Consider the following 21,771-nt stretch of genomic DNA (forward strand, 5'->3'; position numbering starts at 1 on the left):
AAAACAATTGTGTCACAGAACAATATATGCCGTCACCCCATGCCAACATGAAACACATCATTGTATCAAAATAATGATAATAAAAATTTAGAATCTAAGTCTACTATTTCAAAGTGAAATCTGCCGCAATGTTCGATAAAGGTGGCATTAAAATGCTCCTCAGTTACCGAGAAACCCAGATCTCTGATCAAGATAGATGAAAGAACTATGAATAAATAAATAAATAAATAAATAAATAAATAAAATGAAATTTAAGAAAAAGATAAATATAAAGACTGCATTTATTTTACAACAATTGCGGAAAAAAGTTGACCAGTTATTTGAAGGGGCGGGGTGTCTTACTATGGGATGTGGGAGGAAAGAGGAAACTGAAGTACTCTGGGGGAGAGGGGACCCAGGAGGTCGTTGACTCTAGACATTTTCACGTCAGTTCCTTGATCGAACCTTGGACGGCTAGGCCTAGACGAAAGGCGAGTACGTTACCATTGCAACACTCCGGACCAACATTAATTAGGATCAATGAAAGAAACGAAGGTCGATAACTCTACAAAATAAAATAGAGTTACAAAAGCAAGCAAACAAATAAAAAGGCAAATTAAGTTTATATCATGACATTTAAAACAGCAGTTACTGATTTATATCACATTCCTTGTTTATTCACCTTACACGGAGTTTTTATGCATGAAATATCCGGAAACAGAATGTCGTGCGATTCTGTTGTTATAATTTCATCATTGTTTCCGGTTATGGCTACTATTACGAAAACATACCGGGGCACATGGTCATTTTTATCATATATTAGGCGAAATGAAAAGAGAAATGCAGTTCTAACACGTGCACGGAACACTGAACCTTCTCAACAGTTAAGATTTTGCAGTTCAAGGGGAACAATTAACACCAGTAATCGGCAGTATTGCCTTGATTTGATACAGTGAGTTTGACATTGCTTCACCCTGTCATAGATCTAGTGTGAGGTTGGATAATTCGTACGGTTCTCTTTTCCTTGATAAAAGTTTGCTATAGCAACACTCTAAGGTGATGTTAACAAGTACAGTGTCAATGTTTGATTTGATCCAACCGAGACCTTCATTTTGCATATTGCAATTAGGATTTTGATGATAGGTGTTAAAACTGATGATCGTGATGTGGTTTTGAAAATGTTGAAGGTTTCAAGGAGGCCAATTACAATGTACTTGTGAGTTAATGCGTCTACTTAGGTGAAATGCAGGGAGTGGGTAGGGTGTTCCCAGACAGATGAGCAATATTGATACTGAAATCATTTGGCCATGTCATTTTCACATTGGAGACTTAGGTTTAATTCCATTATGGACAGCTGACAGAGATGTGTGTTTTCCCCGTTCTTTTATATAGACTTAACCTATTATTTGCAAAAAGCCAAAGAGTACTGAATTTCCTGTAACCTGATGACAGGTCATTGATATAGATAAAGTATAGAATTGGTCTGAGAACTGTGGTGGGAAACACTTTGACTTATATATGGATAAAAAGTTCTTTTTTTAAATGACTGCTATTTCATTATTTTCAGAAAGTTTGACCATGAAAACTTTCTATGCACTCTTCTTTACTCAAAATCTGCACGAGAAGCTGCTATTGCCATCAGAGCCTTCAATGTAGAGATTGCACAGGTGAGTTAAAACATAACATATTCAAATCCCTTGGTAGTTATTCCAATATGAAGAAATACAAAGTACATTCATTAAGAATTTTTCAGTATAAAAAGACATATCTATGATGCTATATGGCATTTCACATTTTATGATATGTAGCTTTATTCAACAAAAGCAGATATATTGTTGTTAAAAGGTTACAAAACAATAATAATAATATTTTTGTAGTCTTCAATTGTAATAATGTTTTGGAAGTCTTTAATTATAATAATAGTTTGGTAGTCTTCAGTTACAATAATATTTTGGTAGTCCTCAGTCATAATGTCTTGAGATATTTCTGTAGTGAAGTCCATGAATACATAATTGAAGGAAAATTATCAGATCAGATAGTATAGTATAATTATACATGTGTTTGATGAAGTTAATTTAATTAACATTACTAGTCACAAAAACATAAAAATCCTAAATTACCATTCTTGTAAATTAAATAACAAGGTTTTTTATGATTTAGAATTTTACTTGTTCTGGTAGGTTCAGGATGTTGTCTCAGACAAACAGCGGGGAGCTATGCGAATGGTGTTTTGGAGGGATACCATCGAAAAGATATACCAGGTAAAAAACATACCAGTTAACCTTCATCACTACAATAGATTATAAAATATCATTACAGGCATATGTGTTACACCTACTGCGATGACCTAGTTATACTTCATCACAGGAGGTAAACAGATCATTTAACCTACATACAGGACAGAAGTTTATCAGATGTATGTACTATACCTAGAATGCTGTTTTCTTTGATGTTCATCAATTGAGATAAACTATTCAGTGACCATTACATTATATATAGACTGATAACCAATTTTGTATACATGTTATGTTGTTTTGTTTTGTGCTGTGTTGTGTACCTCGTAATACAATATACTGGTGATCAGACATATCTATATTAACTGTATATCAGACATATACTGGTGATCAGACATATCTGTAATAATACTATATCAGGCGTATACTGGTGATCAGACATATCTGTAATAATACTATATCAGGCGTATACTGGTGATCAGACATATCTGTATTAACTGTATATCAGACATATACTTGTAACCAGACATATCTGTAGTTATAATTACAGATCCTACAGGGTAATATTTCACTCCATTAATACCAAGTTTTTCCATTTCAGGGCTCCCCTCCCCAACAACCTATAGCACTGCAGCTAGCCAAGGTATAGTTATGTACAAGACAATTAAATTCAACCCATGTCCATCAATATGTTAATAATAATCACTGTTTTTAGGAAACTCTTCTTTTCTGTTATGGCAAAATATCTCAAGTTCTGTAATGCCAGTTGCATTCAAACTTTAACAGATTCTACTCCAAAGGAAGTTTTTGTGTGGGTGTGATTTTTAAAGGTAAAAGTCACTATTAGTATAGAAAATTTGTTTTTGCAAAATATCTCATTTGTTTGGATGATTACAATCAGCCTGTCTCCCATGGTTTTTCATAGGCAGTGTTAACCCTTTTTTCACATTTAAAGGTTAAGTTCATCATTACTATAAATAGAAATGCAAATTTACATTTAAAGGTCACCAGGTCAAAGATGAAGGTCAAATTTGAAATGCTTATATCTCATGTGCATATAAAGCAATTATCAAAAATTCAACATCATTGTAACACTTGACATCATTCGTTGATATTTATGTAATTAAGGTAGGTAAATGTACTTCATATCTGATTGGCCATAGTGTAACCATTCTTTATTCTTTAACCAGACTTTAGTTTCTTTATGAATTGAACATTGAAAGTTAGGAAGATAAATTCCTTGAATTTGATTGTTTTTTCTGTTTTAGGTCATATCTGAGAACAAGCTGACAAAAAAGTGGTTCATGAGGTGTATAGATGCCAGGGTAAGTCCTTTAAGGTAAATCACCATTACAGAGATGAGGTGTGTAGACACTGTCTCCTTTACTTTGAGGTGAGGGTAAATCACCATTACAGAGATGAGGTGTGTAGACACTGTCTCCTTTACTTTGAGGTGAGGGTAAATCACCATTACAGAGATGAGGTGTGTAGACACTGTACAGAGATGAGGTGTGTAGACACTGTCTCCTTTACTTTGAGGTGAGGGTAAATCACCATTACAGAGATGAGGTGTGTAGACACTGTCTCCTTTACTTTGAGGTGAGGGTAAATCACCATTACAGAGATGAGGTGTGTAGACACTGTCTCCTTTACTTTGAGGTGAGGGTAAATCACCATTACAGAGATGAGGTGTGTAGACACTGTCTCCTTTACTTTGAGGTGAGGGTAAATCACCATTACAGAGATGAGGTGTGTAGACACTGTCTCCTTTACTTTGAGGTGAGGGTAAATCACCATTACAGAGATGAGGTGTGTAGACACTGTCTCCTTTACTTTGAGGTGAGGGTAAATCACCATTACAGAGATGAGGTGTGTAGACACTGTCTCCTTTACTTTGAGGTGAGGGTAAATCACCATTACAGAGATGAGGTGTGTAGACATGTCTCCTTTACTGAGGTGTGAGGTGAGGGTAAATCACCATTACAGAGATGAGGTGTGTAGACACTGTCTCCTTTACTTTGAGGTGAGGGTAAATCACCATTACAGAGATGAGGTGTGTAGACACTGTCTCCTTTACTTTGAGGTGAGGGTAAATCACCATTACAGAGATGAGGTGTGTAGACACTGTCTCCTTTACTTTGAGGTGAGGGTAAATCACCATTACAGAGATGAGGTGTGTAGACACTGCCTCCTTTACTTTGAGGTGAGGGTAAATCACCATTACAGAGATGAGGTGTGTAGACACTGTCTCCTTTACTTTGAGGTTAGGGTAAATCACCATTACAGAGATGAGGTGTGTAGACACTGGGATATGTCTCCTTTACTTTTAGGTTAGAGTAAATCACCATTACAGAGATGAGGTGTGTAGACGCTGGGGTATGTCTCCTTTACTTTTAGGTAAGGGGAAATCACCATTACAGAGATGAGGTGTGTAGACGCTGGGGTATGTCTCCTTTACTATGAGGTGAGGGTAAATCACCAATACAGAGATGGATTAATATAAAAGCACTGAACTGTCTCGTTTTGGCATTCATGGTCAATATAACTGCCAGAGATTTTTTTGGCAAACATTAAAGCGGAAATTACCTTAGATTTCAACATCGGGAAATGGAGAATTCGGCTTATGAATAATGAAATATATCCATAATAAAGAGATACACAGGGCTATAACGTAAAATATGAATAAATTATTCAACAAAATAACCCCTCAAGTGGAACAGCATTTTTAATAGGAAATTGTCATCATTTCTATCCCAACATCATGTGTTTAATGACATTTATTGTTTCTGAAATCACACATATTTTGGTACTTTATGTACTTTTCAGCACTATTGCTGTACACCTGTAAGTACCTATTCATAATTACATCAATATTGTAATATGTGTCCATGCTCCACTCAATATCTTTATACTTGTAGGCGGACTGTCTGGAGAATGATTCCTTCAGATCTATAAATGACCTTGAGGATTATTGTGAAAACTCAGTGTCATCAGTCATGTACCTGATCCTAGAAAGTTTGGGTAGGTTGTGTTATGATGTCTTTATAGTCAGATGGCCATAAAAACCCATGTCAATCACACTTAAAACTGAATTTGTGCTGCTCCAACACATCTAGTGTAGATGGATGCTAATCCTTAACTGGGGCTATAGAAGGGTATTTTTTCAGCAAGATAATAGATTGTTAACTAAGCTAGAAATTGAATTAAATTCTATGTACTTTAAAAGATAGTAAAACTTGTCAACATTTTGGTGTGTTTTTGGTGCTGTAAGTAAAGATATATTCAAACTGTGAAGAGTAACAGAGTTATCTTTACTCTGATCTGGAATATTTTGTTGTCTAGGTATAAAGGATCTCCATGCTGACCATGCTGCCAGCCACATAGGACGTGCCCATGGCTTAGTGACCTTCCTCAGAGCTATTCCATTTAACACCAGTCGAGGCCGAATCAATCTACCAACAGAGTTACTCATAAAGGTGTATATTTCTGTCATGTTTTAAAGAACCCAAGGTTATTTTTTCATAACCAACACAAATTTTGTCTCTCTTATGAAATATATATAGAATACATGGTCAATGTCTTAAAATAAAAGCTGTATTTTGGTGAGGGTGAAGAAAGCTAAAAATGGTGAGTCTTTGGCAAGATGCCTTTGTGTTTCTGCCACAAACCAAAATGCAGCTTATATTTTAAAATACTGACCATGTATTCTATTTATGCTGCAACACGGATTGAAAATCAACTTCAACTGTTTAGTATACCAATCTTTGCTTGCCTGATGTTGACATTATGCTGAATTTTGCCTAATGATTTACACAGAACTAATTTCTCCATGCAGAAATATAGTTCCAAACTTTAAAGTGTATACCGGGGTAACAGCAATTTTATGAATTAAGAAATAAACTTGTTCATTGCAATATGTAAACTCAATCATTGCTAAAATACAACTGTTTTTGCTGTCACTGACAAATACAGCAAAAATATATGAAGCAGGTGTATTCCGGCAATGGCTGTGCCAGTCGCAGGATACAAAGGTTTACAGATTTCTGTCACAATTTGATGAGATATACTGAATTTTCCACAAACAGCATGTATTTTCTCAACTTTGAACCAGGCAAAATATTACGCATTCATGGTCCTCGTTACAGGGAAATATGAAGTTACATTTTCTGAATGTGTCATAACTCCAGAAGATAAAGAAATCTTCATATCTCAGTAAAATTAGAGCCATAAATTGTATGTTATACCAAAAACATCATAAACACATTTTGAGTTTATAAACCAGGATAAATGATCTACAAAGTAAATAACATCAGTATACTCTATGAAACTGTTTACAGAAACAGATTGTTATCTTTGTATTTTATCCTTTGTTTTGTCAGATTATCTTACTTATGGTACTTGATTTTGATTTCTTTGACATCGTAAGATAAACATTCAATGTTATTTTTACTTTCACAGTACAATGTGTCACAAGAAGATGTATATCGAGGGAAGAAGCCTGACCTTGTCAATGACATTGTGTATGATATTGCAAGTGTGGCTAATCAACATCTCCGTACTGTAAGTTAATCTTGTGTTATATAGTCTATAGTATTTGTTGACATGGTGTACTCAATGACACGCAAATGGCACCACCTACTGCTTCTGCTATGATATGACTTTTCTGTTGAATTCACTATTGTTTTTATAATATATTGAAACTCAGTGGTTATCAAATGTAGACATAAGAGCTGTTATTTATCTTCCATACCTGCATCAAAATGTTTTGACTTTGAGGTAACTACATATTGTAAGCAATCAATATTTATGTAGTTACCCCAATGTTATTTCTTCTGATGCAGGTGGAGAGAAAAAAACATAATCCTTAAGAATCTTACTGACAAAAAAATTGTTATCTCATTTCCTGTGCTGTCAGTAATATGGCTATTCAGCTAATCAGCATCTCTGTATTTCAATTAAAATAGACCTACCATTGATGATTACGTCATTGTATTTTTCCATTTCATTTGTGAATAACAAGTTTTGAGATAGAAATAATTAAGAATGTATTATACACAAATTATATATATCATATAGAGTCTATTGTAATAACATCATTACACCTGAATTTCTATAAATTGCTGTTTATTCTGGAAGAAGTCATAAAAGATTGATTATTTCCAGGCTCGGTCGCTGAAGAAAGATGTGCCCAAGTCTGCTGTACCTACATTTCTGAACACTGTATGTATACTTTATTCCTGGTGCTGATACATAGGATAATAAAGGTTAGAGGAAATAAAAGAAAAATAAGTAAATGCTAGACTAGAATGCATCTGCTACCACATAAATGTGCATCATTGTTTAACAAACTTCTATTGTTATGGTGACCTTGACCTTTGGACTCTGAATCACAAACTTGTCTGAAGTGTCTAAAACATGACCTTGAAGTTGCTGAAGTGATGACATTGATTTGGGACGAAGCAGACACTGGTAACAAATTGTATCATCAAAGGATCAAAAGACCTATGTTACTCCCAATCCAACACTACAGAATGATTTCAGAGTGCTGTTTAAGATTTAGAAAAACTGATGTATTTTAACTATTTTTATCACTTCATTGATTGTATTCTAAAAATGAAGATCACTCCACTGAATTAATGAATAGAATATTTAATGTTTTTTCCTTGCTGTTTTGTAGGTGATATGTGAAAAGTACCTGACAAATATTCAACAAGCTGGATTTAATGTGTTTGACACTAAATTACAGAGGAGAAATGGACTTCTTCCATTACAACTACTTATGCAGAGTATGAAAAAAACATACTAATGCGAGAAAAAGTGTGGTAGCTGTCACTTCTGATAAAAAATAATTTTTGTTTATGTAAAATGAAAGAATAAATTCTCGTTGTGGCATTCTGTATTTATTTATCTTTCAGCTCTCTGCCTTCCCCTCTTCACATTTGTAGGTCACCTGGTCTAAACTTTCAAGTGTTACCAATGCATGCTACCTTTATAAATCAGTCTTTAACTTTTCAATTCTGACTCAAATGAAACAGTTTTAAACAAAACTTTATTATAATGTTCAGTCCTATTAGATATGATCCCAAAAAGTTAAAATATTTTTTTGAGTGATAGAAATAGGGAGTCCAAGATGGATAGGCTTACCTCTGTGTGACAATTTATACTAATTTATCTAGTTGCCTTCAACTGGTGCGAAAGACCTTTTTTGTTTCTGATCAAGCAGTGAACATGCTTCACCTTGGCTTTTAGAAGTCACAACACAAAACAACAAAATCCTGTGTATATGATTTATTTATATCCATGATTTATTTTTTATGATTGCTTTCTTGTATTTTAACAAGATACATAAATTGAGTGTACAATGTCAGCACAAATAAATTTGTAGAAATATTATGACATGTCCATCATTTACAGAAACAGTAAGATGATTGCTATCATCAATAAATATCACAGACTTTAAATCATTAATATGTTAGTGCTCATTAATCCAGCTTCTTTGCTTGTCTTGTAAATGTATAGCAGTCACCATGCAGTCTTTGTAAAGGAGACAGATGATGATGATTAGATGGACATTTTTATTGCAGAATTCTCTATCACCACACAATCTGACTTCTATCTACATGGTGTCAGTAAAACTATTATATAAACTTTCCTCTAATTTTCTGTAATAATGTACTTTCTGTTACTGTAGAACATTTAAAATCGTTTGTAATATTTAGCCCTCAACCACACAAGTACTGCATTTCTTGAGGATTTTGACACAAATGGACATCACAGATTTTCTATACCTATGAGAATATAGCATTTACTTTTAGGAGATTAATGTGATAAATATGTACTGAGTTAACACATCAATTTCAGAAAAGGTCACATGACGGGTCCAATATTTTTAAAGTTAACACACCCAGTACAGTTAAGGTCACATGACAAGAGAGAAAAGTCACATGATGGGTACCAACAGAGTACATGTATACACATTCAGTTCAGGAAAGGTCACATGACAGATACGCAGAGTATATGTATACACAATCATCAGTTCAATGATTCGATACATAAGTATACTTTTATTCACACCGAGGTATAGGTAAAAAAAATAGGTATTATCTTTAGTACAATATATTCATGTCACAATGTAAGTTCAAGGTCACTTTGTGAGGTTACAGTCACTTTGACCATTTGCCATAGCCAGGTCGTATACCACGATAATTGATCACCTCCACAACAACTCCATGTTTGAATTCATTCCACTCTCGCTTCAATTCTTGATGCATATATTCATCTTGGATGTTATCCTGAAAAAAATAATGAGTTTTTATACAGGACTTGGGATTCTATAGACAAACAAACAGTAATAATATAATATATAACAAACATACACCAGGTACAGTCAGACGTAAACTTTACACGTCACTTTAAATTAACTGATAAAATGTTGTACAAGTAAATAAAGTACTTCATAATGCTGGAAATCTTATTGTAATTAATCCTCGTTAATTTTATAGATGACAAAATGTATCAATTATTACATCAAAATAAGGCATAAATGTTGCCAATTCTGTCTATTTTATGTGAATTCCTTGCCATGCAGTAACAATAATACAGGAGTGAATCTTACCTTTGATAGTTCACCAAATGTCCTCACATTCGATTGCTTAAATAGTTGGATTGTCACTTCATCTAGCTCTGCAAGGAAATTTACATACAAATATTAATCTAAATATAAGTCACCATAATTATTTTAGAAAATTAAAGTGTAGGATGCAGGTCACACTAAAGAATCTAAAACACTACAATGTTCTTCCACTATATCAGATCTTTATGAACTGTCTGTATATCTCAGCACATCATGATTTGGCCCTGGGGTCACATATAGCAGTTGTACACTGAAGGTCAAAGGACGATGGCTTTCATGCTTGTTCTACCAATAATGTTGGAACAATACTGTTCTTTTCTCCTATTCTATGTTAAGTGCATAGCACTCTGTATGGATTGTCAAGCATACTTTCCATTAGAAACCTCTCTATGTAATTACACATTAGTGTACATTACTTACCTTCTATTCTCTCTGGCTTTATTATACCCATTTGTACAGTGGATGCTGTCACTATGGAGCAGGTGATTGGCTCGTCCAGGAGAATACTCAGCTCAGCGAAAGATTCAGAATCATTGAGCTTTCCCATCACAACTTGTTTGGTTCTCTTCTCCTGGATCATGTAAAGTTATACACTTACAGAGATGAAACTAAGAATCAATTAATGCAGCTAATTTACCTTTGGTTAATCAATTAATCTGAATAAACATTACATTAATTACCTAGTACCTCTGTGTACACCTCACAAACAGCAACCAAAACTGACACTAGAGTATTTTGGTTTAACCACTATAAATAGAGGCTTTTGGTTTTTTGATGTTAAAAATAAGTATTTCTAAAGTGATTTGGTTTGATATTGTTGTGTTATTAAAATTAGTTAATTAACCTCTCAAGGTAGAGAGACTATTGAATGGATGGCAGCGTCGGATATCAATATTGTTGTGTTATTGAAATTAGTGAATTATTTTCTCAGGGTAGAGAGACTAAAGAGTGGATGGCAGTGTCCGATATCAATGTGACATTTTCACTTGGTCCGTAAATATCGACAGAATTTCAGATGTTATCTATCTACCGACCTTGAGTTCATTTAAAAAACGGACAGAAAGAACCACTGGTACAGTCATGAGTACATGTTTAAAGAACCCATTAAAATGAAGTTGTGACTCCTTAGAGTTTAGCCCTCAGTCTTGAGAAACAAACACTGTATCGTCTGTTGTCACATGAAATAAATGTGAGAGTGATGTACATTTTGTAAATGAACTTTGCTAACTGAATGAACAACAACACCAAAGAATGAGGTTCCTTCATTTGTATCAAAATAGTGAAAGGTGACATTCTAATGACTGTCACCTTCATCAGACAAATGACCAGCACAAAGCATACAGTAACGTATGGAGTTATGAGGTGGTAAGGAACCAACACAACTTTTTCCGTTGTAATCCTATTTACAAAATGGTAGAAAATAGCGAGACGAGATTGTTGAAAAATCCTATACAAAATAGTAACAATGTATTGTAGTCTATTTGGATACCCTTTGATAAACACTTGGTAATGCTTGGTCGCAATAAATTGTTACAGTTCGACTACGTTTCGTTTAACACTTAAATATAGTAAACTTTGTTGTCAGTTAAAGTAACTCACCCTTCGTCCATTTTTGTCTGACATGACTTCTACTTGACGGAGAACATGACACTCCCCAGATTTAATAAATCCTATGTATGGTGCCTTGTATCCCTCACTGGCAACAACTGTAACATACAACATGTAACAATGTCAAACTTCACTAAAAAAACTTCAACAAGAGGTTCATAGGGCATGTATCCTTCACTGGAAAAAAATAGTACCATTCAACAGCTAGCAATGTTACTTTGATCAGATTTGTTTTTGATATTAAAAAAAAGATCTCTGGAATTTTTTAATTTGTTGGAAGTATTTTTCCTGAAATTACATATTCTTATAATGGATAAAGGCATTTCTTTGATTTATAAGACCTATTACATATTTATTTAATAGTGTGTTATGAATATACTAGTACTGTATAGGGGCCATTATTTGCTTTCTTTCCAGCATAGCGTGAACTTATCAGTGTTGTGTAGACACAGTACTGTATACTTACTGGTGTTGGGAGGACATGATATCCACTCGATCAATTCAGCCACCTGTAATAGAGGTTGTCGGGGCCAGAGTTTGTACTGTCCACAGGATAACAGGAGATTTACTTTCTCTGTGTGTTCCCTCTGCTTGATTTGCTGTAAATGAAATAAATCTTTATAAATATTGCCATCAATGATAAACATCTCTGCATGATGAACAACTGTATGATAAACATCTCTCTAGGATGAACATTTGTGTAATGAATATTAATGTGTGATGAACAATTTATACATACTAAACACTGCTGTCTATACAATAAACATTTCAACAAAGTGTTATTTCTCACCAATGATAAAATGTACCATAAAACAATACCGTTGGTAAAGACTCACATCAATGATTCTGTTGTAATCTGCTGAGGAGATCTTCATAAATTCACAGTTAGGTTCATTGGTTATAACACTAAATGGTCTGTACAAAAGAAAAAATATGATTGCTACGGTCAGTCATTTAAACTTTTACTGTATACTGAATCAGTTTGAAGGGTAAATCAGTTATACAATGATATTTGTGAATAAAATCTGCCACCTAAATTGATATTGAAATAAGATCAGTTCTGTGTCTGATATTATTAGAATTTTATAACACTGATACATATAATGTTAAAATTGAAAAAGTTACATTCTTAACTAATCATGCTGACATATTTTTCACACTTTACACTTATTGTTAAGAGACAAATTGAGAAAGTTTCAATGTGATAACCATTTTACAAATGCTTGTTTTATTGAATGATAAAGTTCTCATATGTATAGGATGACAAAGTGCTTGTACAATCTCACACTATCTTACTTATTGCCTTTGTCGTCTTTATCACGCTTTCTCAGTGTCCCAAACATGTCCCCTACTCCAAGCTGAAAAAAATAACCACCATCTGAATCAGCCCCTTTATATCGCTATTTGGTGGCTAGCATTTGTATCATATTTATCTGGGTAATTGGTTTCTGTATGAAAACATTGTTTGATGTTTAAATTAAAAGAGTGAACTATGTTGCTACCTGTCACAAAGACTGAGCTGGAGGGAACTTAAACAGTATAAGAAGTCCATTGTAGAGTAGACCTGATTATATGTTATTTTTTGTGACTTTAAGATCATTGAACCTGAAGTGAGCAGAAGAGCTGACCATCTTTAATCTTGTGTGACTTTAGGGAGAAGTTGTACTTATAGGACATTCTTAGTTGTCTGGGAGGCAACAAACACCTTTCAACAGCCACATATTGGACTGTACAAAAAAATTACTTTCAGATTTTGACAGATTGTGATATTCATTTACATATTTTCCTGGATAAAATGTGCTGCAATTTAAAACAAATAATTGATCCTTTTGAATGTTAATGACTCACAAGTAGAGCACCATCAGATTCTGTCTTGCGTGACTTGGGTGAACCAGGCTGTCCATTCTCGTTGACGTTTTCCATCTCATCCAGATAAGGATGACTGGTAGGGGAGACACTCCCTCGTAGTACCATGTACACACTAGTATTACCATACACTGTAACCACATGTACAAGTTTATCAAATATCGTCATCACACACAAACAATACCATACAGATAAAGTTTATCAACTAGTACTAGAAATTCTGTGTGGTGTATTCATTCAGTTCTTTATCAAAAAGTATAGAGTTCAATAGCAACAACAAGCATAAATGATCAAAAAGAAAACATGTAACAATATTAATCTGAGAATCACAGACACATATACCAGTGTTTGACACAGATGCATGTACCAGTGTTTGACACAGGCATATATATCAGTGTTTGAGACAGATACATATACCAGTGTTTGACACAGATACATATAACTGCATTTGACACAGATACATATACCAGCGTTTGACACAGACATATATACCAGTGTTTGACACAGACACATATACTAGCGTTTGACACAGACATATATAACAGTATTTGACACAACCATATATACCAGCATTTGACACAGACATATATAACAGTGTTTGACACAGACATATATACCAGTGTTTGACACAGATACATATACCAGTGTTTGTCACAGATACATGTACCAATATTTCCTTCAGATACATGTACCAATATTTCCTTCAGATACATGTACCAATATTTCCTTCAGATACATGTACCAATATTTCCTTCAGATACATGTACCAATATTTCCTTCAGATACATGTACCAATATTTCCTTCAGATACATGTACGAATACATCTTAATCATACCTGAAAATCCAGGGTCCTTCCATTGCTCACACACTGCGACAACACACAGCTCTTTAAGGACTGCAGGTGGGAATTTATCACGGAAAAAATCCATTGTTTTCAAGATGGAAAACATTTTGTCATTTTCTGATGCTGTCCTTTCAAATGGTCTGAACAAAAACAGATGTTCATAAAGCATTAAAAGGTGACTAAATAGTAATGAGCACATTCATAAGAATAAAAATTCTACAACAATGAATTATTTCAACAGCTGTTGTTATTATTACCGTACATAAAAAACACAAATCCTTTCAAAGATTGTAGCATTTGTTAACTTACATTAACAAAGCAAATAAGAAGTAGGAGATATTCTGCATTGTTGTTGTTCTAAAGTTGTATTTTAATTTTTCTTTGATGAATATTGAAATGGAATTCAACTGCAATCAATATATTTCACTCACAATTTTTTCAGTAGTTTCCGAAGTGTTCTCATGTTGGATCTATAAATAGCCTCTGGATGTTCACTCTGGCGTTGTTTGTGCAACAAAGGGAGATAATCTCTAATATCGTATGTTATTTTATCTACAGGGTACAATTTCCTGGTTAGCATCTTATCAGCCTCAGTTGTCTTTCCTGCAAATAAAATTATGATATTCAAACTGAAATCAATTTACATTTCTGCAGTCAATTATTCTTGACAAGACAGTCAGTACATGTACTGATCCTATAAAAAGATTTATCAGTGCACCATGTAGTCCTGCATTCATGTTCCTAAATTTTCAGTCTGACAACAACAATTTACATTTTCTTCATTTTCGCAAATCTTCAAAACTGTTGTTTTTCACAAAATCATGTTCCATTTATCGAAGCTAATTCCTCAAATTAAGAATTCCAGCAGCGATTTGTTTTAGATCTTCAAGAACCCTTGGGATTTACCTGTGGCTCTGTGAGTGACTGTTGATAATGTGGATTTTTGCTGTTCACTGAAATACAACATAAATAGCCATCAAATCGTTTAGAAATTTAACAAAAAAATACAAGTGTTGACATTTAGGTGTTGAAAACAATTCCAAAAGTAAAGTGACCATTTCATTTATTCAACTGATGAACTAGGAATTGTCAATACCATGAATTACATTAAGGCCAACAATCTAATTATGTTGATCCATTGAGAAATAGGAAGTTATTCTAAATTAGAATGGCTGAGTTTGCAAAAAGAAAATTTGACTGAAATACAATACAAGGGTACATTTCTTTGATTCCATCCTCATATTCGAGTTTTTGTGGCAAAACTTGTTCATAATAATAATCATAATCTGTTGAAAACTAAATCTTGATATATATTTACAGTCTTTTGGCAGCATGGACTGGAAATCCAGTTTTTTTCTCTGGTTTGACAAACATATGATGATAACTTTTCATGAATACTTCATGAGCATCTTCTGTAGATTCTGTATAGTCTCTGAAATGTAGTTTAGAAAATATTTTTCAACATTTGAAATACATCAAACAATATGTAATGATACATGCAGACAATTCTAATGTGTTTAGCTGAAATGTGTTTAAATGTCACCTTTATCAGTTCAGTGATAAACCAGTTTCTCCTATATTCTATGTTATATGAGGACTTGTTCAGTAGAGTGAAACAAAATCAACAACAATAGTGGTTATCAATATTGACTTTGATCTTAAAGGCATACAGCACATCATGTGGTTCTATAAATTTCACTTCAAAAATTTCAAAGCACTTTTTATTTTTATGGATCGAAATGAAATGTATAATAATTGAGAATTGATTTTTTTTTTGTTGAACTAGTGGAATAGCATAATTATATTATCCTTTTTGTCCACAAATATAATTATAAGTGGAATAATATATTATCATAATTAACAGATATAAGCCCATGTCTGGTGATAAATCCGGTCATTTATGTAACACATGGAGACTGAGGTAATATATTCATACAAGTTAAATACATGTATGGCATCCTTACCTTCCTTTTAGTCCTTCCAAATTATTCAGCCACTTTAATTTTTCATAGTCGATTGTTGGAGGCTTTTCAGTGAGATTTGGCACTACCAAGTCAATCAAAACAATAATGAATAATCAAACAAAGTGAAAATGTCCAAGGATCCTTCATTCTTACTGTTCATAATATACATAACACGGGAAAATGTTGTCAATAGAATATAAATTGAATTGATCTAGTCTATAAAAGAAGCAGCTAAATTGAAAACTTTATCTGGTGGACATTTAAGCTATGTTGAATTGCTATGACATTTAACATATTACAAGAGGTCATACATTAAAATCACACACGTTTGGAATATCTGTAAAATGAATGCAAATATATAACTTACAATTGTTCTTTTTACTGTTTGTATGATCTCGTCCCCATGCTGGACGCCTGAGTGTGTTTTCAAGCTTCACAAGTGCCATCGTAATTACTTTTATCCGTATTTACAAAGATTATGAGAGTTTTATGCTCAATTAATTATCAACGGGCACCTGTTCATGTCACCGCCATATTGTTTACATTCGTAACACCGCTGAGCAACAGACCGTAGTTTCGTATCAAAGATTTATCTTTTTTTTTTGTAAAATGTAATGGTAGTAATGCACTTGTTGAAAAGATATTTAAGGTATTTAATGTGAAAAGTATGTTTTCTTGATAATTTTAAAATATGGAAGAAATCCGATAATCAAAACCATAATAAATATAGCTTTACTTATTTTAATAACAATGGCGGAATTTCCTGACTTAGGGAAACACTGTAGTTTACAATCTTGTAAACAATTAGGTATTGAAATATATTTCAGGTGATCTGTAATCTTAAATGATATAAGGCACACTGTAGGTCCTATTCCGTTTCGTGTAAAAATACCACATATTCCTTATGTATTGTTCCTGGCTGATCGTTAGCCTATACGCCTTTTGCTGTATGTAGCAGACGACAGGATCTGTAACCAGTGTAGAGATGACCACATATAGTAATAAATTCCAATTTTTTACATAGGCATTTTCTATGATTATAATGGGAAGGCATTTTTTGAAAATGAAAACACAAATTGAAACCTGTTACCTATCACTTGTTACTGCATCCTGATGCATGTGCTCTTGAACTATTAAAGATATTATTGGTTTGGTGGGTGACAAAAATCAGGCGACTGACAATGTCTTGCGTCACTCTAATCCATGATATTTAGAAGAAATTATTTTGATTCTTGTTTTAAACATTTTGTACATATAATATGATTGTTGATTCACTATTTCAGATTTTCTACCCTATGATTGTGACGGGTGTGGAAAAACGTTTTGGTAAGAATTAGGAACAAGTGAACTTCACTGCCTGCTATTTATATACAATGTATATATACCGATATACATATAACACTGTTTTTTTTGTAAGCCAAAATACATTAGAATTATAAAATGTTTGTAAAGTATCAATAGATGAATATTCTTTGATTGCATTGTGTAAAGTTTGTACTTGCAACCAAAATAAATTTCACTGCCATCAAACACTCAGTAGTGGCTTTGTTGAAACATAAATGACAAGATGATTATAGCACATGAAAAGGTCGAAGATTCATAGAAAATATTGCTTTGTAAATGTGGTAACTTTGGTTTTGTTGGCCAGAATGGCCATTAAAATCAAACTTTATTTTCATGGGGAGGATTTGCTTTTTAATGATAAATGGCTATGTCTTTTTTCTTTATAGTGGTGATCATAAATTTCCAGACAACCACAAATGTGATCAGGTAGATATATATTGCACTGCCATACTTGCCAACTTTTATAGATTTTCATGAGGAAGATTTTACCTGCTCAAAATAAGAGCATAGGTGAAATGTGTGTATATGTATATTACCCTTTAGTAAAGAAATAACACTTGTCACTTGTATTTTTTGTGTTGTTCACTCAAATGAAATCATAATAAGATCATTGCTCTAAGGATAGTATAGCAAATTCATTAAAAAATAGCAAAATTAGGGGTTCAAAATCAAGAGTAGCCCTCCTAAATAGGAAGGGTTGGCCAGGTATCATCTATGTTAAGCTTTTCTTACATATTAAAGATACTTGCTTGATGGACAATTTGGTCAAAATTTATTGGGGAAAACAGGAATTTGAAACAGTTTCATCTTTAATAATGATAATATAAATGTGATTACCGGTAGAAGAAAAAGGATGATACAGTTTTACCATTTTTCCATGAGATTCTGGAAAGAAAAAGATTAAAGATTAAACTGAATCTTCACTACAATTTGAATGCATGTTGTGCAAGGTTTATTCATCCTTGATACTACTGGAGCAAAAGTGATAGATTCCCCTGGAGTATCGAGGATGGGTTTACTTGATTCCTTAACTGTTTTTGCATTACCATTATCTTCTATAAAAGATAAAGTTGTGTGACAAAATTGATTTTTTATGAATTTATCTAATGATTTATTCTAACTGCTCATATTTGAAATTGTGTCAATAACTATAAGTAAAGTACTTTAAGGTTTTATCTTATGAAGGTATTGCTTCACAGGTGAACAAACATACAGCCTCAGGAGATTACAGTGGGGACAAAAGCTACAGTTGTACGTTTGAAGGATGTCAAGGACGGGAATTGATGAAAGTTACTTGCATGGAATGTGAGAAAAATTTTTGTTTAAGGTAAGTTAGTTTGTCTGTACATCTGTCTGTCTATATATCCTTCTGTCTGTCTGTCCAATTTAAGTTTTTAACTGATGAAGTATTTACTTACCAAATTTTTAAACTTTGGTCAAGATGTTCAGTTCATACAAATGCATACTGAGGTAAAAAATTATTGTCATTAAAAGTTATGTGATAAGAAAATATACAGGTATATTCCGTGTTTCTTTGTGATGATTTGAAATGGGATGGATGTATATTGTTCTACCCTTATTATTAATTTCAAATGTTTGACAAATTTATTTACTCTCAGACTGACTAAAAGTTTTGCATTAACCAATCAAAGACTTATCTCCTACATATCATCATCTGCTGCCGTGACATGGTTTTCTACTAGTTTTTTCCCAAATAATTGCTCTTTATTCACTAGTCTGTGGCATGATATTTAGTTTATCCATTTTTTTCTTTAAACATTCATGATACACATAGGTTCATAGATCATTAAAAATCATGTTTAAAAACCTAAGGTCATATTTTTAACACTTCGAAATATTTGTACATTCAAAGTTATTAATATTATAGACTTCAACAGCACTCTCAGATGTTGGAGACTTTACTGTACTCTCATTCATCAATAAGAAGGTCATGTCTCCATATCCATTCAGAATGTTAAAGTAAATAGTGGTTAATAGGTAATATTATGTATAGAACATAATAGCATTTATATGATATTGAATTTATTGATTGCTTATTTTCAAATCTTTTTTCAGTCATCGTCATCAATCTGATCATAATTGTGAAAAACTGGAAATTAAAGAAGATAAAACAAAAACAGCTGAACATGTTCGTCAGATCATTGGTGAGTGATCATCTTTCTATATTTTTTGTTCTGGTATTACCCACGTAAATCTAATGCAGTCCATCTGGGATTATGATATTATTGAACAGGTAGTAACAAAGTTCCTCTTCAAGTTTGTTGTAGTTTTCATTTTTTTTTCTTTATTTTCTTTACAGCATCAAAACCAAACAAAGATTCAGGTATGCGTTCCAAGGGAGGTAAGTCAAGCAAGACAGCAGCAAAAGTGGCTTTGATGAAGTTGAAGATGCATGCTGTTGGTGATAAGGGCATTCCACAGGACAGCAGAGTCTTCTTCTTGGTTCACCTTCCCAAGGACACTAAACCCAAGTCCAAAGCTATGTTCTTCTCCAAGGTGAGATGAAAGTAGGATTGTATACTTTTTGAGGCATAGGAATATAAAAAATTGGAAATATGGCAGACTACAATGTGATTTTTATTACAATGTGTTCAACTAAGAGTTTAACAAACTATTAATTCATATTGTTTTATAAACTACTCAATGCTAACAAGGGAGATCATCTGTGAAGAAAAAAGAGCCCAGTTTTTAATCATGACTTTTCGCAAAAATAAATGCTGAAATATGATATTTCATCTAAAGAAATTTATGGGATGAAAAGTTTTTTGAAGATGATGACCATGATTTGGATGTTATCAGTATTGCTGCTGTTGTATTACAGACTTGGACCATAGGAAGAGTGATTGACAGTGTTGCTGATTTTAATAAGATTGTGAACTCTAACAACACAGGTAGTGAAAAGGTAAGGACAACTAACATTTCATCATTACAAAAGAACTTTGACATCAATAATGTGACTCTACAATCAAATAGAGGCTATGTCTTGCTTTAATTTGAAGGATTAATTAAGATTTTGATGATGAATTCTTGTTTTACTCTTGAAATCCTATTGTTACAGAAGTTACGGTTATTCCTGCATGACTGTGGGGTGTTGCTGGATACTACTGCATCCCTAGAGCTCTGCCTGCAGAAAGAAACTTTATATAATGGCAGCTCAGTTATTCTGGAGAGTGTACACTCAGACTGTTCTCAAATACACAATTTTAAAGACTATAAATCCTGACAGGAATTTTTTGTTATTAAATCTAGTTTTTATAAATATTTGTTTGTCTTGTTCTTGAAAATTAAAAAATATAAGTTTCTCGCATGGAATTAAATTAATTAATACAGCACCCGTCAATTTTCATTCAAGGAATTCAAAACAGCATACAATCACCAAAATGTGTCTCTGGCATCTAAATAATCCAGCAGTATGAAATGGTCTGGTGTTGATATACCATTCAAGTGTGATGGCTTCATGGAATGAATATTATAAGAATTGTAACATATATTGGAAGTGCAATAGAGCAGTCATCCATTTAATTGCTGATCATTTGCAAGGTGAAAACTTGACACTAAATCACACAGTCACAGAAAATCTGAAGGGTTGAAACCTCAGAACTAGAATCCAAAGCCCTAAACAAATCTAGAGGAACCTTGAGCTTCTAGTACAAGTGTGACATGCATTGAAGGTCCAACCAAGTGGTCATTCATCTAATATTGACTACACTAATGTTACTTTACTTTGGTACATGAATACAACATTCAATTGGATAGCCAATTAAGCTAGCTTTTGGACTCTGTAGCTGAAATCGTATATCCATGAACAATTACAGAGGCAAATAACATAATTAAAACAACCTCCAGGGTCAATGATTTCTGGGGGAAAATTCCACAAGGTCCAGAGTGATGATATCTTTATTCTGGTTTGCTGGTATGAGGGGCTTTCAAATCTGCATGGAAACAACATCACTCTCCTTCCTAGGTCACATAGGTTCAAACAACTTCTAAAGATCTTACCATCCTAAAGTCATTAAGTCAACCTCGTTTCATGTTCATGTCAAAATCATTCATTTTCATGGGGGATTTACCTTTGTTAATGTCCTCCTGGGTTCTCTTAAATTCACCAATTTTTATGTCTATGAACTGTGAGAATAAGTGCAAGGAGACTGAATAAACTTAATTTATTCACAAAATCAAGTAATAATGAAATATTGCATCTTCCTTAAAAAACCTGAAAATTGACACCTTCCCCTCCCCTTTTCCCTTCTTTTCTTATCCAAGAATTCCTCTCCAGA

General features: G+C 33.3%; 3 protein-coding genes across 3 annotated transcripts; 2 read left to right on the forward strand and 1 right to left on the reverse strand.

The window, feature by feature from the left end:
• Positions 1-746: 746 nt before the first annotated feature.
• Positions 747-8,105, forward strand: LOC132556620 (NADH dehydrogenase (ubiquinone) complex I, assembly factor 6-like). Its single transcript, XM_060221053.1, has 10 exons — positions 747-931; positions 1,547-1,646; positions 2,160-2,240; positions 2,815-2,856; positions 3,482-3,538; positions 5,132-5,234; positions 5,556-5,689; positions 6,672-6,773; positions 7,377-7,433; positions 7,891-8,105. The coding sequence occupies exons 1-10, from the start codon at positions 747-749 to the stop codon at positions 8,017-8,019; spliced, it is 990 nt and encodes a 329-aa protein (XP_060077036.1). The 3' UTR covers positions 8,020-8,105.
• Positions 8,106-9,340: 1,235 nt separating this feature from the next.
• On the reverse strand, positions 9,341-16,613 carry LOC132556629 (cyclic nucleotide-binding domain-containing protein 1-like). The gene is made up of 14 exons (XM_060221064.1): positions 16,497-16,613; positions 16,130-16,211; positions 15,484-15,597; positions 15,072-15,118; positions 14,597-14,768; positions 14,157-14,305; positions 13,303-13,451; positions 12,751-12,812; positions 12,291-12,369; positions 11,921-12,053; positions 11,446-11,552; positions 10,267-10,417; positions 9,829-9,896; positions 9,341-9,505 (listed from the first exon to the last, which is right to left on the reverse strand). The coding sequence occupies exons 1-14, from the start codon at positions 16,573-16,575 to the stop codon at positions 9,377-9,379; spliced, it is 1,521 nt and encodes a 506-aa protein (XP_060077047.1). The 5' UTR covers positions 16,576-16,613; the 3' UTR covers positions 9,341-9,376.
• A 266-nt stretch (positions 16,614-16,879) lies between these two features.
• On the forward strand, positions 16,880-20,753 carry LOC132556627 (AN1-type zinc finger protein 1-like). Its single transcript, XM_060221062.1, has 8 exons — positions 16,880-16,937; positions 17,413-17,455; positions 17,860-17,899; positions 18,673-18,800; positions 19,550-19,638; positions 19,794-19,990; positions 20,316-20,396; positions 20,553-20,753. The coding sequence occupies exons 1-8, from the start codon at positions 16,880-16,882 to the stop codon at positions 20,715-20,717; spliced, it is 801 nt and encodes a 266-aa protein (XP_060077045.1). The 3' UTR covers positions 20,718-20,753.
• Positions 20,754-21,771: the final 1,018 nt, after the last annotated feature.

The sequence above is a fragment of the Ylistrum balloti genome, unplaced genomic scaffold, assembly GCF_031769215.1.
Source record: "Ylistrum balloti isolate Yb309-2 unplaced genomic scaffold, AGI_CSIRO_Ybal_v1 Utg370580, whole genome shotgun sequence".
NCBI classification, from domain to species: Eukaryota; Metazoa; Mollusca; class Bivalvia; order Pectinida; family Pectinidae; genus Ylistrum; species Ylistrum balloti.